This window comes from Strigops habroptila, chromosome 9 (genome assembly GCF_004027225.2).
Source record: "Strigops habroptila isolate Jane chromosome 9, bStrHab1.2.pri, whole genome shotgun sequence".
Classification (NCBI taxonomy): Eukaryota; Metazoa; Chordata; class Aves; order Psittaciformes; family Psittacidae; genus Strigops; species Strigops habroptila.
The window spans coordinates 40,126,440-40,143,077 of NC_044285.2; the positions used below are offsets into that span (position 1 = coordinate 40,126,440).

The 16,638-nt window shown below is 36.9% G+C and overlaps 1 protein-coding gene across 1 annotated transcript in view; it reads left to right on the forward strand.

The window, feature by feature from the left end:
* DIAPH2 (diaphanous related formin 2) overlaps positions 1 to 11,732 on the forward strand; it is a 233,921-nt gene extending 222,189 nt beyond the window's left edge. The window contains exon 28 of the mRNA XM_030498236.1: positions 7,124 to 11,732. Within this exon, the coding sequence (XP_030354096.1) occupies positions 7,124 to 7,188 (65 nt within the window). The 3' untranslated portion in view covers positions 7,189 to 11,732. The remainder of the gene's footprint in view (positions 1 to 7,123) is intronic.
* The last annotated feature ends 4,906 nt before the right edge of the window (positions 11,733 to 16,638 follow it).

Below are 16,638 nucleotides of genomic sequence, written 5' to 3' on the forward strand. Positions count from 1 at the left end.
TATTTCTTTGGCCTAAGGGTGTGCTGCTTTTCCTCCATCGTAACAACATATATGGTGTTTATGCTGAGGTTACTACTTGGCTTTCACGTGGAAGTCTGGGGTGGGATCTAAACCAAACCAGTCTTTATAGAATTTGACCTCACAGCAACAGGGTTTGCTTGAAACCTCAGTGTTTTCTTTGAAATTGATGCCAAAATAACCAGTTTAGCTGTCATTTGAGTTTGATTGTCAAGCATTCTGTTTTGGGGGGGGAGAAGCTGAGACCAGGGATGTTGTATCACTCGATCTTCTTGATCTTTTCTCATTTTTGGTTACAAAAATATTAAGTCTGAATGAATGTGAACTGACCCCATGTGTTGGTTATAAGGGGTCTAGTTCTGATTTTGCCAGGCATGTGTAGGGTGTCTGTTGAGGTTGAAATAAGTGTTTTAAAAACTATAAGATTAAAAGAAAACATATTAACTGTACAGTTTTCTTAACCCAGTTAGAAAACTATTTTATTTGCTTGTTTCATCTACTTGCAATAAAGATCTTCTGGAAAGTGCTGTCTATTGCAGAAAGTCCTTTCTAAGGTGTTATTTTGGCAGCATTTCTCCCATAACTGATTTTTACCTCATTGCTTTTTTTTTTCTCTATATAGGCCGCCCATTTTGAAAGATCAATTTGAAATCAAATCTCACAGAGATGGACTGAATCTTAACAGAATTGAGGTTAGGAGAGCTATTTTCTCTTAAGGTGCTGTTGCACAAAAGGACTTTGTTCTAGACACCAACAACAGTTTTGAAGCTCTTAATTTCCTTGACTAGCTTATTTCTCAGTTGGTATTCTCTAATAAAGTCGTAGGTACAGGCCAGGCAATACAGAGAACAGTGTTTAGCTGTGGCTGTTAAAGAGGTGCTGGAGATGGATGGGCTTCCCTGCTGGTTTACACTCTATCAATTCTGCTTCTGTCTTCTGTTCCATCAATTCCATTTTCCAAACAGATTTACTTTTCATTGTTGGAAAGCCAAGCTGATGAAGGTGCATGCAGTCAATAAACAAAGATAATAAAGTTAATTCTCGTCATGGCTTGCTCTTGAAAGCAATTGATAATACACTGTTACCTCAAATGACATTCTAACTTGGCTTCAGTTTTCCCTATGCAGAGATGGCTCAAGGAGAAAACTAGAGGCCGCCCAAGCTACAGTGATTTAAATTTATTCTAGCTTGTCCCAGTTTTAGTCAATGATACTGTATAGAAAATAGTTTTATCTGTCAGAAAAGAAGTGACACTTGTAAAGTGCAAGTCAGATTTCCACCTTTTTCCCAAGAAGGTCAGTGCCATTGCAGATGCACTGTTTGCTCCTTGGAATTGTCATCTATTGTGACAGTTTATCCATTTAAAAAGTTCTTAAATGAGCAGCTTATGCATTTTTTTTATGTAGTCATTCTGTACTTACAGGAAATTATCTTGCTCTTTTGAGTGCTTTCCATGTTATATATTTGTGATGCTTGCTGAAGTGCCTGGAACTGTGTGAGCTTTTTTCCCTTGGGATGCTCATGAAAACAAGGTGTGTTTCAGTAGGATTTCCTAGCGAACAAAATTTTCAGTGAATGAATAAATAAATGTTTGATGGAAATGCTTCCATTGATTCCCAAAGGCATGGGCCATATGAATCCCCTTACAGCATCCATTTCTGTGTCTTTTGCATAGTCAAAATTGTTTCCATAAGATGAAATGTTAAATTTTATTCATTGCCAAGTGTTCTACCTTCTTCATATGGTCATTTTTAAGTCAACTCAAGCTGGCACCTTCTTTCCCTGAGCATTAAACACCTTTCATTATTGTCAGCTATGGGAGGGTTAATTCTTTCACCTTGGGGATGTCAGTCAGGAAGGAGGAAAAGGGTAAAAAAGGGAAAAGAGAAAACATCTGGTGACTGTGCAAGTTAATGGTGTGAGCTCTTTAAATACATTAGCATTTCAGAGTTCTCCTTACTGCAGTCCTGCCCTCCAGCACGTGCTCCGGCACAAGGGTTGCTAGCTGAGCACCCTGTGCTGTACACTGCCCCTCTTCCAGTTTACCATTAACATAATCAAATTAATCTGTTCTTAATTTGATTAACATAGTGTTTATTAACTAAGCCGTCCTTCAAAATACATGTTGTTCAGGTATGGGGGTCCTGCAACCACTCTCTTTGAAGAAGGCAAAATAGTTCTGGTAGTACTTGTTCCTGAAACCCCCGATACTCTTTTTAGCCCTTTCTTTTACAACATTTAGGTGCTTTGCTTTCTGCATATAGATTAATGTTTCAACCTTTTGCTTTAAAAAAGGGCAAAAAGTAGTTATCTGCATCAGCCATGTTTGGCTATTGGTTTTGTAGGGGTTTGTGTGATTCTGGGAGTTCGTTATTGCTGGTTTTCTAATGCTAGCCAAGGGGTGCTTCAGTTATTTACATAGGGAGGAACTTATATACTCTCTTGATGAGCACTCTAGGAAAGACTGCAGGGAACTAAGAATTCAAAATCAGTCCAGTGATTGACTTGACTGCTGTAATTAAGGCACAAAGAAACACTTTCCATGCTTCAACTGACTGGAAAAATCCTGGAGAATTAGTCAACTAGGGTACCAAGCCCAAGGTAGCAGTTTATAATACGTTTATAATTTTAAATGTAAGGCATGTCAGAGAGAGAACTTTTTTTGTGGTGGTTACAGGATAATGCAAATTACAGTCGAGCCCCTTCGAGGGATGGTTTTGTAGATTCTTGTCTTTTCCTATTACCAGATATCTCAGTGTCATGACCAGTCCGTTCGATTGCACAACATCTCTATCATTACTAGCATTGATTGCTCATATAAAGTAAGGTTTATAATTAGGAGAGCACAAAGTTTCTACCTGGAGGAGAGGATAAGAGGAAAGCAAAATAGAAAAGTCACTTAATCTTAGTGTTCAAGTTCTGCAAAATACCATTAATTTTTCTTCTAATATAACTTTAATGTGATAACAAGCTATGGAGTTAATAAATCTGTTGCAGCTATTGAGACTTCTCTTTTAATAGCAGAACTAATGAAGGAGCATTAAGGCAAGGAAAAATACATTTTACAGAATATAGTTTTTGCAAAACTATTTTCCCCTACCACTGTGTTTTTAGTTAATTGTAATTTCTAAGGCTTAATACATACAGAGTATAAGGGAGAAGGTCTTAAGGGTGAAGTTGTCAAATTCCATACAGTTAAAATAATTGTCTGAAAATAACTGTATAGATTTTTTTGCTTACTTCATGGCATCTATTTATTGTACTTATACACTAAGTTTATTGATGGGTTTGCTTTTCTTTCACATCAGTGATTCATGTTATGTACTGAATGATGTGTATGTATCAAAAGCATCTCTACAAATATCTTGCGTGTTTTAGATATTACTTATTCCCATCTTGGTACTATATTGAGTACAAAAACACTTGAGCAAGTAATTGTTGTCATAACAAAGTCCATATATTTCTTCCAGTGGAGGTGTAAAGTTTGCGTGGTCAAGATTATATTCCAGTATTATATATGCTAAAAAGGAATTTTCATAGCTCTTAATTCTATATTTGCTTCATTTGAATTTGATGCAGGAAGCTAAAAGATGAAGATTATTTTATAAAATAGAAATATGCTTTGTTTTCTGTTTTAATCCTTCCTTACTCTACCTTCTACTGCAACAAGAAAAAGTCTGTTACCTGGTTGAGAGATCACTTTAAGTTCATGTGTCATTTCTGAGATAGACTGTAATGTCTGTAATATGAGCATTGTGGATGTTTCTTACATTCCCTAGTTCTAAAAGAGGTGGACCTCTGACATTAAAGAAAGTTTTCAACCACATAAGTAGATGGGTTACCCAGAAGATGGGATTGATACATGCAGAAACTGTTACCATGTTTTCTAGTAATTTTTAAATGCTGCTGAAGTGTAGACCTGCGACTTCTGGCCATGATTACATAATTACAATGGCTTAATTTTACATACTCTTAGCTTCCTGCTCCTGCCTTTTGTTTTCTCTCTATGCCCTTGTAATACAACTGAATAGTTTTACCATGTATTGATGTTATATGTAGTTTTATGCTAGAATAGTCACAGTCATGTTTACAAGCCGGTCTTGTTTTGTGTTCTATTCAGTATGGTCTGTAACATAAATAAAAGTAAATACAGCTGCTGGAGATAACTGAGTGTGTATGTTGAAAGCGTTATAAATGTCATGGTTTTAAAAGCTTGTGCTCAAGTCTGAAATACCAGCCCAAGCCACTTCCTGATCCTAATATGAAACCCTTTGTTTTCACCTAATGAATATGTTTATACATATGTTTATAAATACACAAGCACAGTTTACATCTAGTGAAGGAGTCCATATGCATATATATGTATGTACACATCCAGATGCTTCATTTTGTAACCAGGTGCAAATCTGCACACACGCACAAGGTGGCTTGCAGATCCACCATTGAATAAAATAGGTCTCTTTATAAAGAAGAAGAAATGCTTTATTTTTACCTCCAAAATTTTCAGATACATGAGAGCTTTCACACTGATAGTATATAAATCTAATCCTCCCATTTTTTATAATGAGCTGGAAATGTTGTCAAGGTGTAGTATATCCTGCCTACCTTTCCTGTAGTAAGAGTCACCATAAAGCACTGTAAGCTTTGCAGAGATATCTCTTGCAAATGCTGACGTTGATTCTTCCTGATAATAACTGAATCTTAGTACCTCAGTTTCCTTGACTGGAAGAACCCATGGCTCTTCCCCATCTCTCTTGAATCTTTCAGATTTTAGATAGAAAATATAATTACTTGCATTTAAAAACTGGAAATATTTTAAAAGAATAGATCAGTTCTCGTAATTGGGAAAATAGTTTGTCATCAGCTGAAGAAATGATAATGCTTCTAGCTTTTACACTTTTGTTTTGTGTTTAAGTCCCAGCTCCGTTGTGCAATTACAGGTGAAACTGAACTGTCATTTGCAGAAAATGTCTCTACCATGATGGAAAAGAAACCAAACCCAAAACAGAAAAGAGAAAAATCTAAAACTAAGCAAGTATGAAGAAACCAGCAGTTCTTAGACTCTCTTAGTCTGTTTTTAACTTGTACAGTGACAATCTTGAAATTATAGCAAAAAATAGTCCACTGGTGAAGGTGCTTCTCCCCACTGAGAGCAAGTATCACTAGATTCTTTGCTTCACTGTCATAGAGGAACTGCAGCACAGCTGAGTTAATTTTCCTTTTTGCGTTTCAGACAGCATTTCTGTGCTTTACTTTCCAATGCCTACTGACACTGTAACCAGTGTAGAGATTTATTCCCATGCAAAACAGATTGACTTAGGGTAATTTGGATACTTTATGCATGGATAGATTCATTAAGAAAAGGAGGCACGACAGAACTATAAAAAGAACTAATAATCTTGCTAAAGGAGCCGTTAATTCCCTATGGCATTGGAGACACTCATTGAACAGGGAAAAGGAAGGTTGGTTTTGCAGAGCCCATGCAGTCTCCACAGGCATCCTCTGTTCTTTGTCCGGGAACAGATCACAGAGATGACTTTCTTTGTCTTCTCCAGAAGCTTCTTTAATGTGCTCGTGGCTTTGTTACCTTAGAGCAAAATCACAGACTGGTTGATGCTGGAAGGGACCTGTGTATGTCACCTTGTCCATGCCCCTGCTCAAGCAGGGTCACCTGGGGCCACTTGTCCAGGACTGCGTCTAGATAGTTTTTTAATATCTCTAAGGATATTCTCTAAGTCTCTCTAAGGGAGACTCCACAATCTTCCCGCGTAACCCATTCCAGTGCTCAGTCACCCTCACAGTAAAAAGGTGGTTCCTGATATTCAGGAGTAACTTCCTGTGTTCTGATTCGTGCCTGTTGCCTCTGATCCTCCAGTTGGGCACTGCTGCAAAGAGCCTGCCTCCAGCCCTTTTCACCTTCAGGTATTTATATACATTGATGAGATCCCACACTGGTCTTTGCTTCAGCCTTTCCTGGGGCTCTGTAACAGAGACATCCAGTCACTGGCTTTTTCCAAGAATGTATTTCTACCCATAAGATGTGATGGGGTCTCATGCTTTATGCCTGAACCTTCAGCCTCAGCCCAAGTTTAGCGCTCCCCCACAGAGTACCAGGAACACACGCTGTTCCAGTCTGGGAACACAGCTAAATCAGCTCATTTGGCAACCAGCTGAGAAAACCTGCTTGCCTGCAGTTTGTCTGTCAGACTGCTTCTGAAGTGACTTGGTTTAGAATATTGCAGTACTCTGGAGCAGTTCCAGCCATATATTGTGAAACCCTGATGCTGTAGCAATGTCGATACTGTACTGATGCAAAGAGCAGCAATGTGAATATGACATGAGAGAATAAAAAGGTCAAAAGTAAGCAGTCATCCCCAAAAAAAGTAAAGAAAAATTGTGTGGCAGAACCACATTATTAAAAAGATCAAAACCTCCAGAAAACAAAGTGGGGATTAATTTTCTGCCCCTTTTTGTGTGTGTGCATTCATTGCTTTAAAATTTTATTTTAAAGGCATTTAAGCCTGTGGCTGGTACTTCATGTTTGTTTTCCTGTGATAGAGACATATCTATTATTCATTGCAATAATTACTGTGTAATATTTTATACTAAAAGTTGTTCACATTGCACAATCAGGAAATGCTTAGGAAGTGGCTGATTTAACTGTTCTATTTTTAACTGTGTACCAAATTATGTTGGTGTTAGTGCTTCTGTATTTGAAGGCTTTTCACCACCACACTGGTCAGTACATTCTCATGAAACTTAATGTATTTTTCCAGAGCTTCTGAGCATAATTGTTTATAAAATAAGATTTTTTACCCAGAATTTGAGTTATTGTGTGCTGTTTCCAAGGGGACAATGTTTCAGGATTCTCCTAATGCTTTTATCACCCAGCTTCTCTGATCAAGAAAGTAATTTCTTACTGATTGCAGAACTCTTGAACTCAGTCTGGCAGCTGCAGTGTGAAACTTCTCTGATCCAGCCTCCTAGTTATTTATTTACATATCATTTGAAACGATTTTCAGGGCTGTTTGAAAACCTCTTGACATTGCATTATCCATGTATCAAATCTTATGGTGATTTCTTTTTTCCTCTCTTTGTATTACAGATAACAGACGAGTGACTTTGGAAAGGTCTCGTTCTCGCCACAATGGAACAATTGCAGCTGTATGATTCTTCTGATGCCAAAGAATTAGTGAATTGTTTTATTTACAATTAAATGGATATACTTTGAGAAGAGTTTATCACACAAATTGGCAATGATCATAAAGGAATACTGGTATTGATTACATAAGATGACGTATAAATATTATGTATTTTAAAAGCTGTTGCTAAATAATCCACATACTGTATCTTATCACCCCAACTACCAAGATCTGTAAACAGTGTTAAGCAGTAGGATATATTTCTTATTTCCTTATGTTCTTTCTTTGGGTTTTTTTTTTTTCCACTCCCTCTTTTTTTTTTTTTTTTTTGTTCTTTAAAGCTGGCAACTTACGTGAACAGAGTTGGGGATTTTTAGGTTATATTTTATATGGGTAAGAAAATATGGATTTGTTGAAAGAATACAGCTGCAGATTCCATTTGCAGTTCTGATTTGGACATGAAAGGATAAAATAATAAAATTGTATGTTAATAAATTCAGAGATGAGCTGGTCTACATTATCAGAATCTGGTTTGTAACCATAAAAAAGCAATGCATAGCCCCAGTCAGGTTGCTGAAAACCTCATCTCAGTGTAAAGCCTGGTGGATTCAGCTATTTTGGCTGCACATAGGATATACCACATATCTACACGTTTGGTGAGATGATCATGTATAGTTACTTATCACTGCTAAAAGAATTTAAATCAAACAGAGCATAGGATTTCACCAAAATTGAATGGTATCAAGGACAGGATATGTTTTTAACTGTATCTAAGGAGGGATTTTTCTAATAATGCACTTATATATTCTTTATAAAGATATTTGGGGGGAAATAATGATTGTCCTATTTTAATTACGCTAAAAAGACCTTTGTGTAGGTTTTTAGAGATAAGCTACATTATGAAGTTATTCAGAACTGCCTCTGAGTTTTTCCTCTGTTTCTCAGGTAAAAAATGTAGCGGGATCTCTACTGGTGGATTTTAATGCTGAGGGTTTAGCAGCTAAGAACAGATTTTCTACCTGGAGCACTCTATAGCAGTGATCAATGATTGCAGCAGTCTGATTTTTCGGGAAGCTCCTCCCGTTCTACTTTGTATACAGGCCCCTTGCACTGCAGTACCTCAGGTGAGCAGTCAGTTCAGTAGCTGACACTGTGTATGTTCTGCCACTCAATGAGAAACTATAGTTCCCTTTTCTCCCCAGACTCTAGTTGAATGTACAATTTGTTTGGTGGGCAGGGCAGTCTTCACCATCCTTTTTACTAAAGGTTCATTGCTTATGTGGATGGGATGGAGGATTGTAAGTGGGGGTTCCAGTGGAACTACTCATGTTGCTCAGCTATGATATTTAAAGAAAAATGGGATCCTGTGTAGCAGATGGCACTTGTTCTCAAATTATTATCGCTTTTCACTGATGTTTATTGCCTGATGTTATGGGGAACTTTTTTTTTAATGTTATATAAAGCATATTTGGAAGATAAGGTGTCCCATTGTTTTCTGTGCACAAACTGCTAGCTCTAGAGGAGCATTTGATCCTGGGGCAGTGTAACTTTGCACTACTGCTTGAGCCAAGCATCTTTGTACAGGAGAGTCTTTTTGCTTCTGTGGTAAGATACTCTTAAGACTGAGTAGTTTGGGATAAATTGTCACAATTTCAAACTACAGTGATCAATCTCCAATTATTGTAAGAAAAGATTCAGCTCCTTTTCAATCTAGTATTGAAAGAATTTTTACTGTATTGAAAGGAAACAGGGGCTTTGCCCAGTTGTCTTCAAAGGAAACCGGCTTTTCCCATTGCTGTATCTCTAAACATAGGAATATGACTGAAGCCTAGTGACATGTGTGCTGTCAACTACTACTCTTCCTAAACTCTTTGGGATTTTTCGTGCTTTTGGTAACAAACTGAAGAGTTTTATGGTACTTCAGGAAAAACAAAATACATGCAACAGGATTCTGTCTCCCTGTTCATCAGTAAGAGATACCAAGAATTATATCCTGTTTTGTGTAAGGTCAACATCAACCTTGTGTTGAAGCATAACTTTCTAAAATGGAACGATTACATATACAGTTATAAAAACGTGCTTAATGTACAAAGCCAGTTTAAAAGAATTAGGTTCATAATGTCTATATAAATTTGTGCTACAATCAACAGTGTATTAGAATTCAAATTTCAAAATGAGCGTTTTGCTGGGATTTACAAGTATTGGTATAATCTTTATATGTGCAAACTCAAAAGCTCACAACAGAATCTTTATACTGTAGCGGTAATTATTAGTGCACGAATATTTCATTTCCATGGGTGGTTATTTTTTTCCTTTAAGCTCTGTGAAAGCTGACTACAGATTTTCAAGAACCAAATCTTAGGGAAAAAAAAAAGGCAAATCCAAAATAACATCATCTGATGCTTCTATTTTACTACTATTTTTTTCGTATTTGAAACATTTCTATAATTTAATGGACATATCTGTTAGAACAAAAGTGTCTTTCAAAGGAAAACTAGTTTAGAAGATAATTTATGTAAATATAGGGTGCTCGTATTTATGAAGTCTAAAATATTTTCTGAAATTGATGCTGGTCACTTTGTCTTTTGATAGTTTTTCAGTCTATATTAAATTGCAGATATTTTTAATGTTTTTATTATTGCTCTAATTTTCAGAGGTGTCACATGTTTATCTAGAAGTGTAGAAGAGTAGCACCTTTTTCAGAAATGCACTTGCCTTATTTTCTAATTTTAAAGAAAATGAACTATATCAGTTAAATTATATTTGTATTCAAAGTAATCCCGGAAAGAAAATCACTGGAGGGTTCATACATAAATTTCTCACTAATTATGTTTCTCTATATGTCCTCTGAGACATGGCGTTAACAATATACCAGCACATCTGTTTGCATTCACATTTTACCAGGTACAAGTACTGAAGAGACTTTTTTTTATTCTGATGTTACACTGTTTACATTTCTTAGTTTATTTAAGAGGAAGATGCTCTTACCTTTGCAATGAATTGAACTAAATTTGCAATTGGCACGGGAATGAACCATTTAAATCATATACAAATATACATCTCTGTTGCTTAACTACTGGCTGTACAGATCAGAAATGTAAAGACACTAGACGTTTTCTGCTCAAGTTTCCTGCGGTTTACTGAGAAAAAAGTGCAACACAGTTTGTCATGTATGTTTGTTTGTGATTCAACAAATCTCCTTTCCCAGCACTTCAGTGATGTTTGGTTTAAGTGTTAATCATATTATGAACTGATGCTAAAGCCAAAAGAAAATTAGTGCCTCGGAAGGCATTGACAAACAGCTTCAGGAAGTATTCCCACAAATACTATTACTATTAATTTGTTCTGCTTTTAGACAACCATGGTCAATATGAAAAATGTTATCTAAAATTATCTGCTCTTTCTGGAAAATTGAGATACAAATGCAAGAATTCCCATAGTTCCCTTCTGTAATATGCAAATAGTTATAAATATCTGTATATTTTTGCATTTTTGTGTGTGGTATATGTACTACCTCAGACAAATGCTGTAAAAACATGTAATGTTTTCATGGTTTCTATCCAAACCACAATTCATCAGTGACCTACTTTAAATTCATCCCACAATATACAAATGGTTTGCAAAACTGAGAATCTGGCTGAGTTTTAGGTTTGGCTCTGGAAATCCTCCTATAGGTTTCATTAAGAAAACTTTGCAATGCTCAGCTTTTGCATCCCTCAGGCAAATCCTGCTTTGATGGGTGAATTTAGTACTTCCTACATTGAGAATGATATAGCTGGTAAATATTTAAAGCCGGTAATAGTTCTGTGGGAGCAAACTTACCTATATATGTAAATTGCTTCTTATCCATGAAACAAAGGCTTGGCTGAATTATACTTTAATGTTTGCCTTCAAATTGCTGAGAGGCCAGGCACAACAAACGCTAAGCGATGAAGCAGTGTGAAGCCCACCTCTCATGTGCCATACTGTATCTGCAAGTCACTCAGTTTTAAATAGGTATCGTAAGAAACCTCGACATCTCTTCCTCTGCAGTATGTACACACATGCCCACGCATGCACACAAGATGTAAATAAATAAACAAATAAAAATCAAAGCAGATAAAGCCAAATCCCTCAGCTTCAGGTGTCTCTGTTTCAGATCACATATTGCTTTTGTGCACAAGAGAGGGAGTTGTGTAAGCCTGTGAATTCTGCAGTCGTGCAAGCTGTCACTCAGCGCTCACTGATATCATTAGAAGGATGTTAAAGGAGAAGGATTTGTTTTCATAGTGCTGCTTTTAGCACTGTTTGAGGTGATACATATGCCACAGAATGTGAACAATAATCTACTGCAGTTTAGTCGGTCTGCTATCATGCACCATTTGGTTTCCCTTTTGGAAGTCTGATGACTCCTGATGCCAAAAAAAAAAAAGAAAAAGAAAAAAAAAAAGGTGACAAAACTCATGCATTTCTATTTTTTAAACAGCTCTGTGTTTGTATGTAATGTTTAAAATAGGAATTTGATGAAATCACAGCCTGGCCATTGTTAATTCATGTATTCTGAAAACTGTAATAAAGATCTCCATAACATGATTTTGGTAGGTGCGCCAATGTTTTACTTGTTTATAGTGGTCATTACCTATTGAGTACCATCACCTCCAAATCTCGTTTTGTTATATGAAATTATGACACTGAAATTACTTTCCATTTTAGCTTGCTGACTTTTTATGGATCTCTGTTTTTCTCTGAGGTGTCAGTATATTTGATTTGAATTTGGGGGAAAAAATACCTTTTGATGGAGGAGGACTTTAAAACCAGCATAATCCAAAAATGTATAATTAAAAAAAAAAAACCCAAAACAACATTAAATCATGGTGATACCATTTTATTTTTACAAAAATAACAATAAAAGGGAATCACTAAACAAATTCCATGGGTCCATATTTATTTTAAGTAGCCTAATTCCAGTATAGACTTTTTAAGACAGACCCATAGTCAGTCAGACAGCTGCTGTTGGTGTTGTCCAAATTATTTAATTCACTTGGTCACAAAATGGTCTTAATGGAATAGAAATTTGACAGAGTTTTACCTTCAAAACTCTATATTGCACCATAAACAGCTTCATGATGTCACCATAACCGACTGAACTGCACAACTGTATAGAGGGAGCACATGGAATTTCTGAGCTAAGTAATTAAGGTTCTAATTGAATGGAATGCTAATGCATATGATCAGCCATGTTGATACAACACTCCCTAAGTAACTTTTTCTGTGTGGAAAAGATATGTCAAGGGGTAGTCGACAGCACCATTTTATTTTTAATGAATTGAACTATAGTTGAAATGCACTGTTTGGTATTCGCTGAAGCAGTAGAGATTTATTTTCTTATGGGATTAATATGGAAAACAATGAAAACTTCAAAGTACCAGCTACAAATGTAAATTCTGTGATTGTCATGAGTAAGAAAAATGTAGTGATTTTTCCTACATATACCATATTCTTGTTCCTTATTTTTAGGTAAATGTTCTTGACTTTCTAGTGTGGGAGTCTGGGATTCCCACCATCCTCTCAGATATTTTTGCCTTTGGGACATTGGCAGGCAGAATTTGTCCTCAAACAAAAAGTAGCGGGTACCTTACTGCCTTTCTCAATGGTTATTATTTCAGATACTTAAGAAATCCTGTAAGATAACTTATAATTGATGTCAAGTTACGGCATTCTGCCACATAGACTTCTTTCTTTCATGTGGATATTTTCTGTAAATTTGAGCTATGTTCCTCCCCTCGATTATCTCTTCTGGTCACCATCTCAAAATCAGCTTTTCTACAATTTTTAAGGAACTCAGCATTACTGGGTTGTAGTTGAATTATAAAAACATCGAATTGATTTGCTGAGAATTGTTTGATGAGTACTTAACAGCTGCAATGAATCCCTTTCAATAGGTGTAAAAGTTAAGATTAAGAAGAAAAATCCATGTGAGGTTTTCTATGGGTTTTTTTGCTTGTAGGCTGTGAGCACACATTGATTTAGTCCGCTTAAATTCAGAAGGTACTGAAAGCTGTTTATTTGTGTTAGTGTAGTATCGAGGCCAACCTAAGAAACCCATCTGAGAGGCAAAGGATCTCATCTCAGGCGCCATGCTATCAAAACCACAGAGCTTTTTGATTTCATCTGGCTCTCACACTCGCATCAGCCTGCAGTCCACTGCTGCGGAGGGACTCGCAGTGAGGCAGTGCTGCAGCCAGGTCTCCAGGCCAGGTTTTCATATGGGCAATGTGCCCAACTTTCTTCCATTGAAATAATTGATCTCTGACTCTGAAGGAGTAAATTATCTGTGAGGCACAGATGCCTGAAAAGCCCTGTCAGTGCTTATCTGCTTTTTAAAGTGCCTGAGTCGTTAAGGAAAAAAAAATGAGACCTGGTCCTGATATGGCATTGGTCAGATCTGGTGTAAGCTAGTTGTAATTCTCCACTGGTGTTACACCAACCCCACATATCCAGGCCTCTGACCTGTAGAAGTTACTCTTGCACCACTCAGAAATGTGTGTTTTTGAACAGACCTTGAGAGTACAAGGACAGCTCGATGCATAATTATCACACTGGCAATTCAGTGGTGTTAGAGATTCATATCAGGCTGTCACTGTTTTAGCACTTTGGTGGTGCATGTACCCTTAAATGGCTCAGAACACTATTGCATTTGTGGAAGAGATTGTTAATAATCACACTTTCTCAAACGTGCTTTATCTGCTGGAGTAGTAGAAAGTAAAAAGGATTACTTTGAAGAGATAAAAGCGAGTGTTAACCAAAGGTATATATATCCTAAACTATGAATAAGGTTGTAAATTTAAAGAAATAACATCTTAAATGTACCACACCTTGATTCCATACCTATTCAAGTAATATTCTTTTACTTACATGGTACAGGGTCAGTCAACTTAAAGTACAGCAGTATTTGCAAACTAGAAAGAAAATAAAGACTAAATCAAAAAAATTAATAAGAATTCGATGACTGAATTCACTGCCATGAAGATAAACGAGATTGCAAAGGCAAAAAGTAATGACACACCTTTGCACTCGAGGTAACGAGTAGTACTAAAACCAGACAGAAAAACAAGAGGCAATTTTGCCTACATGCATTTGGCACTGTGCATCATAGATTTTGAAAGTGATCTGTTATACTTCAATGAAGATTGTGGGATTTTGAAAGCTGTGGTAAAAGAATGGCACAATGAAAATTGTGCTTCCAGAAATATTTCAAAATTCTGTTAAGCTTAGAAAGATCTAATTTAATCATAGGCAATGTGTGTGTAAATGTCATTTGTGTTTTACCTGAAACTAATTAAAATCTATACGTTTAATTCCAATGAACAATAATTTGAGCAAATGTAATGAGTTTCAAATAATACCTTAAACTGAGTAATGTCATATTTTATATAGCTTATTTTGTGTCTAGGTGATGGGTCTTCAGAGAGTCAGCATCATTTTCTTATGAGGAAATGCAAACATTAGTAAAATCATTTGTAATTCAGATGATAGCATAAACAAGCTAAAACCAGGAGGGTTCTTACATTTCAACTGAATATGTTTCTGTGTATTTTGTTCTGCATTGCATCTCACTGTCCAGAGTTGTGCTCAAATTCTTGTGTGCTAAGAAATCAACATCAGGCTTGCAGGCTGCCTAACTGCAGAAGTCTGAAGGTGTTACTTAGGGGGAAGAGAGAATGTTCACTGTTCCAAGCACTCTGCCCAAGGAATAGCCTTTTCTGCAGAGAATTTTAGCTCAGCGCAGGTTATTGTTGCCAGTTAGGAATAAGGCTTAGTAACAGTAGCAGTGTTGCAATGTAAGTCAGTAGTTAAGGCATCATTAAGTCTAAATTTTTTACTCCCTGTTTATGAAAAGTGTAAAATCAAAAAGTGCAAACTGGTTGGGAGAGACAACCAGTCCTTTTGTTTTCCCCCCAGAAGGTAGTGAGAGATGTGTCCTTTTAGTTTTCTTTTTCTGAGAAAAAAAGTTGTTGATGTAAAACATCTCACCGTCAAATGAAAAGCAGAAAAGTCTGGTGTTTAATTGTTATAGCTGGGGAACACTTAGGGGAAAAAATATACTAGTGAAAGAGAAGGATGTGGGAAGAAGATCCACATCAGTACAGCAGCGTCTCTTCATTCCTCTGTTGTAGTTCTCACTTTCTAACCCAGGTTCTCCCAAGTGAAGCCCCGACCCGCAGCCACTCACCCGCAGCAGATTGGGCTGAGCCCTGGGCCTGAGCACAGAGCTGTCTGCTCAGCTGGCAGCGCTCCTGGGAAGTGCTGTTGTCTGCCTTTGGAGCAGTGCAGGAGGCGTGCCTTGCCTTTGGGTTGGCAGGTCTTGGAAAGGCATTTTAGAAAGCAAGATGCTGCGGGAAGCCAGTTCCCAGCAGGACAGGAGGACAAAGCAGGGGGAAGGGAATGAATCTGGTATCTTCGATGCTGCCTGAGAAGCGAGGAGCTGTTGCTTTCTCCAAGTCTCAGTTTCACGCTGCAGGCTCAGGCAGTCGTTACTGCAGCAGTTTGTTTACATATTACAGCTTTCTCTGTGCTGTAAATGTTAGGAACAATTTAAAAGGCATTAAAGAGGTGATTTTTAGTTTGAACAATGTGGAGGAGTTCTATGCAATACAAGAGTTCTGTGTATAGATACAGCACAAAGCTGGTGGCGATGGTCCTTTAATTCTATTTTTAGTCCAACGACTCATCTAGAGCACGTAACTTAGACTGTGACTTTCATTTCATCACCTGTAAAGTGAAGATAGATTAGCAAAACTTGCACAACTATGCTGTTATCAGCTTGATTTTTGGAAAGGTTGGCAAAGAATTGTTTCTTGCATTGTCTAAGATAAATTCAGCCAAATTCATTTTGTCTCCCCTTTCCTAGATAAGACATTAGTAGATTTCTCTAGTTATTCTGCAAACTCATTTACATTCCCTGAGCAATAACACCTCTAGAATTCTGAACAGTGAATTGCAGTGGAAAGAAAAAAAATACTGAAAGTAGTGATGTACTGAGGTGAAATACAACAAACACGTCCTGGTTTTACGACCTGCATGTGTTATTTGAAGCAAAAATTTGTATTGATTCACTTTAGATACCTATGTTTGTCATTGAGGTATTGCTGCTGTAATGATATGCAAGTGTCTCTATTACATATGCAATATGTTGCACAATGTTAATGCTTTCTGTATTGATTGACTCAGACCATGTTCCTCTTAAGCAGTAGGAAGTCTGAAAGCCTGATGCTGATGCTAGAATGTGATTATGTTATGATGGAATGCAGCTTATTCAGCAATCCTGTGATTATTAAGGTAATGAAGGTAATTTATAGCCTCTTATGACCTACTGGTCCCAGAAGCTAAAATGCAGGTTAGGGGAAACAAAACCCTGCTTCAAGAGCTAGTAGATGCAAAAGCACGTCATTTTTTGTTAGGTAGTGATAAGATACAAAACATAGCTTCTATAATTTAT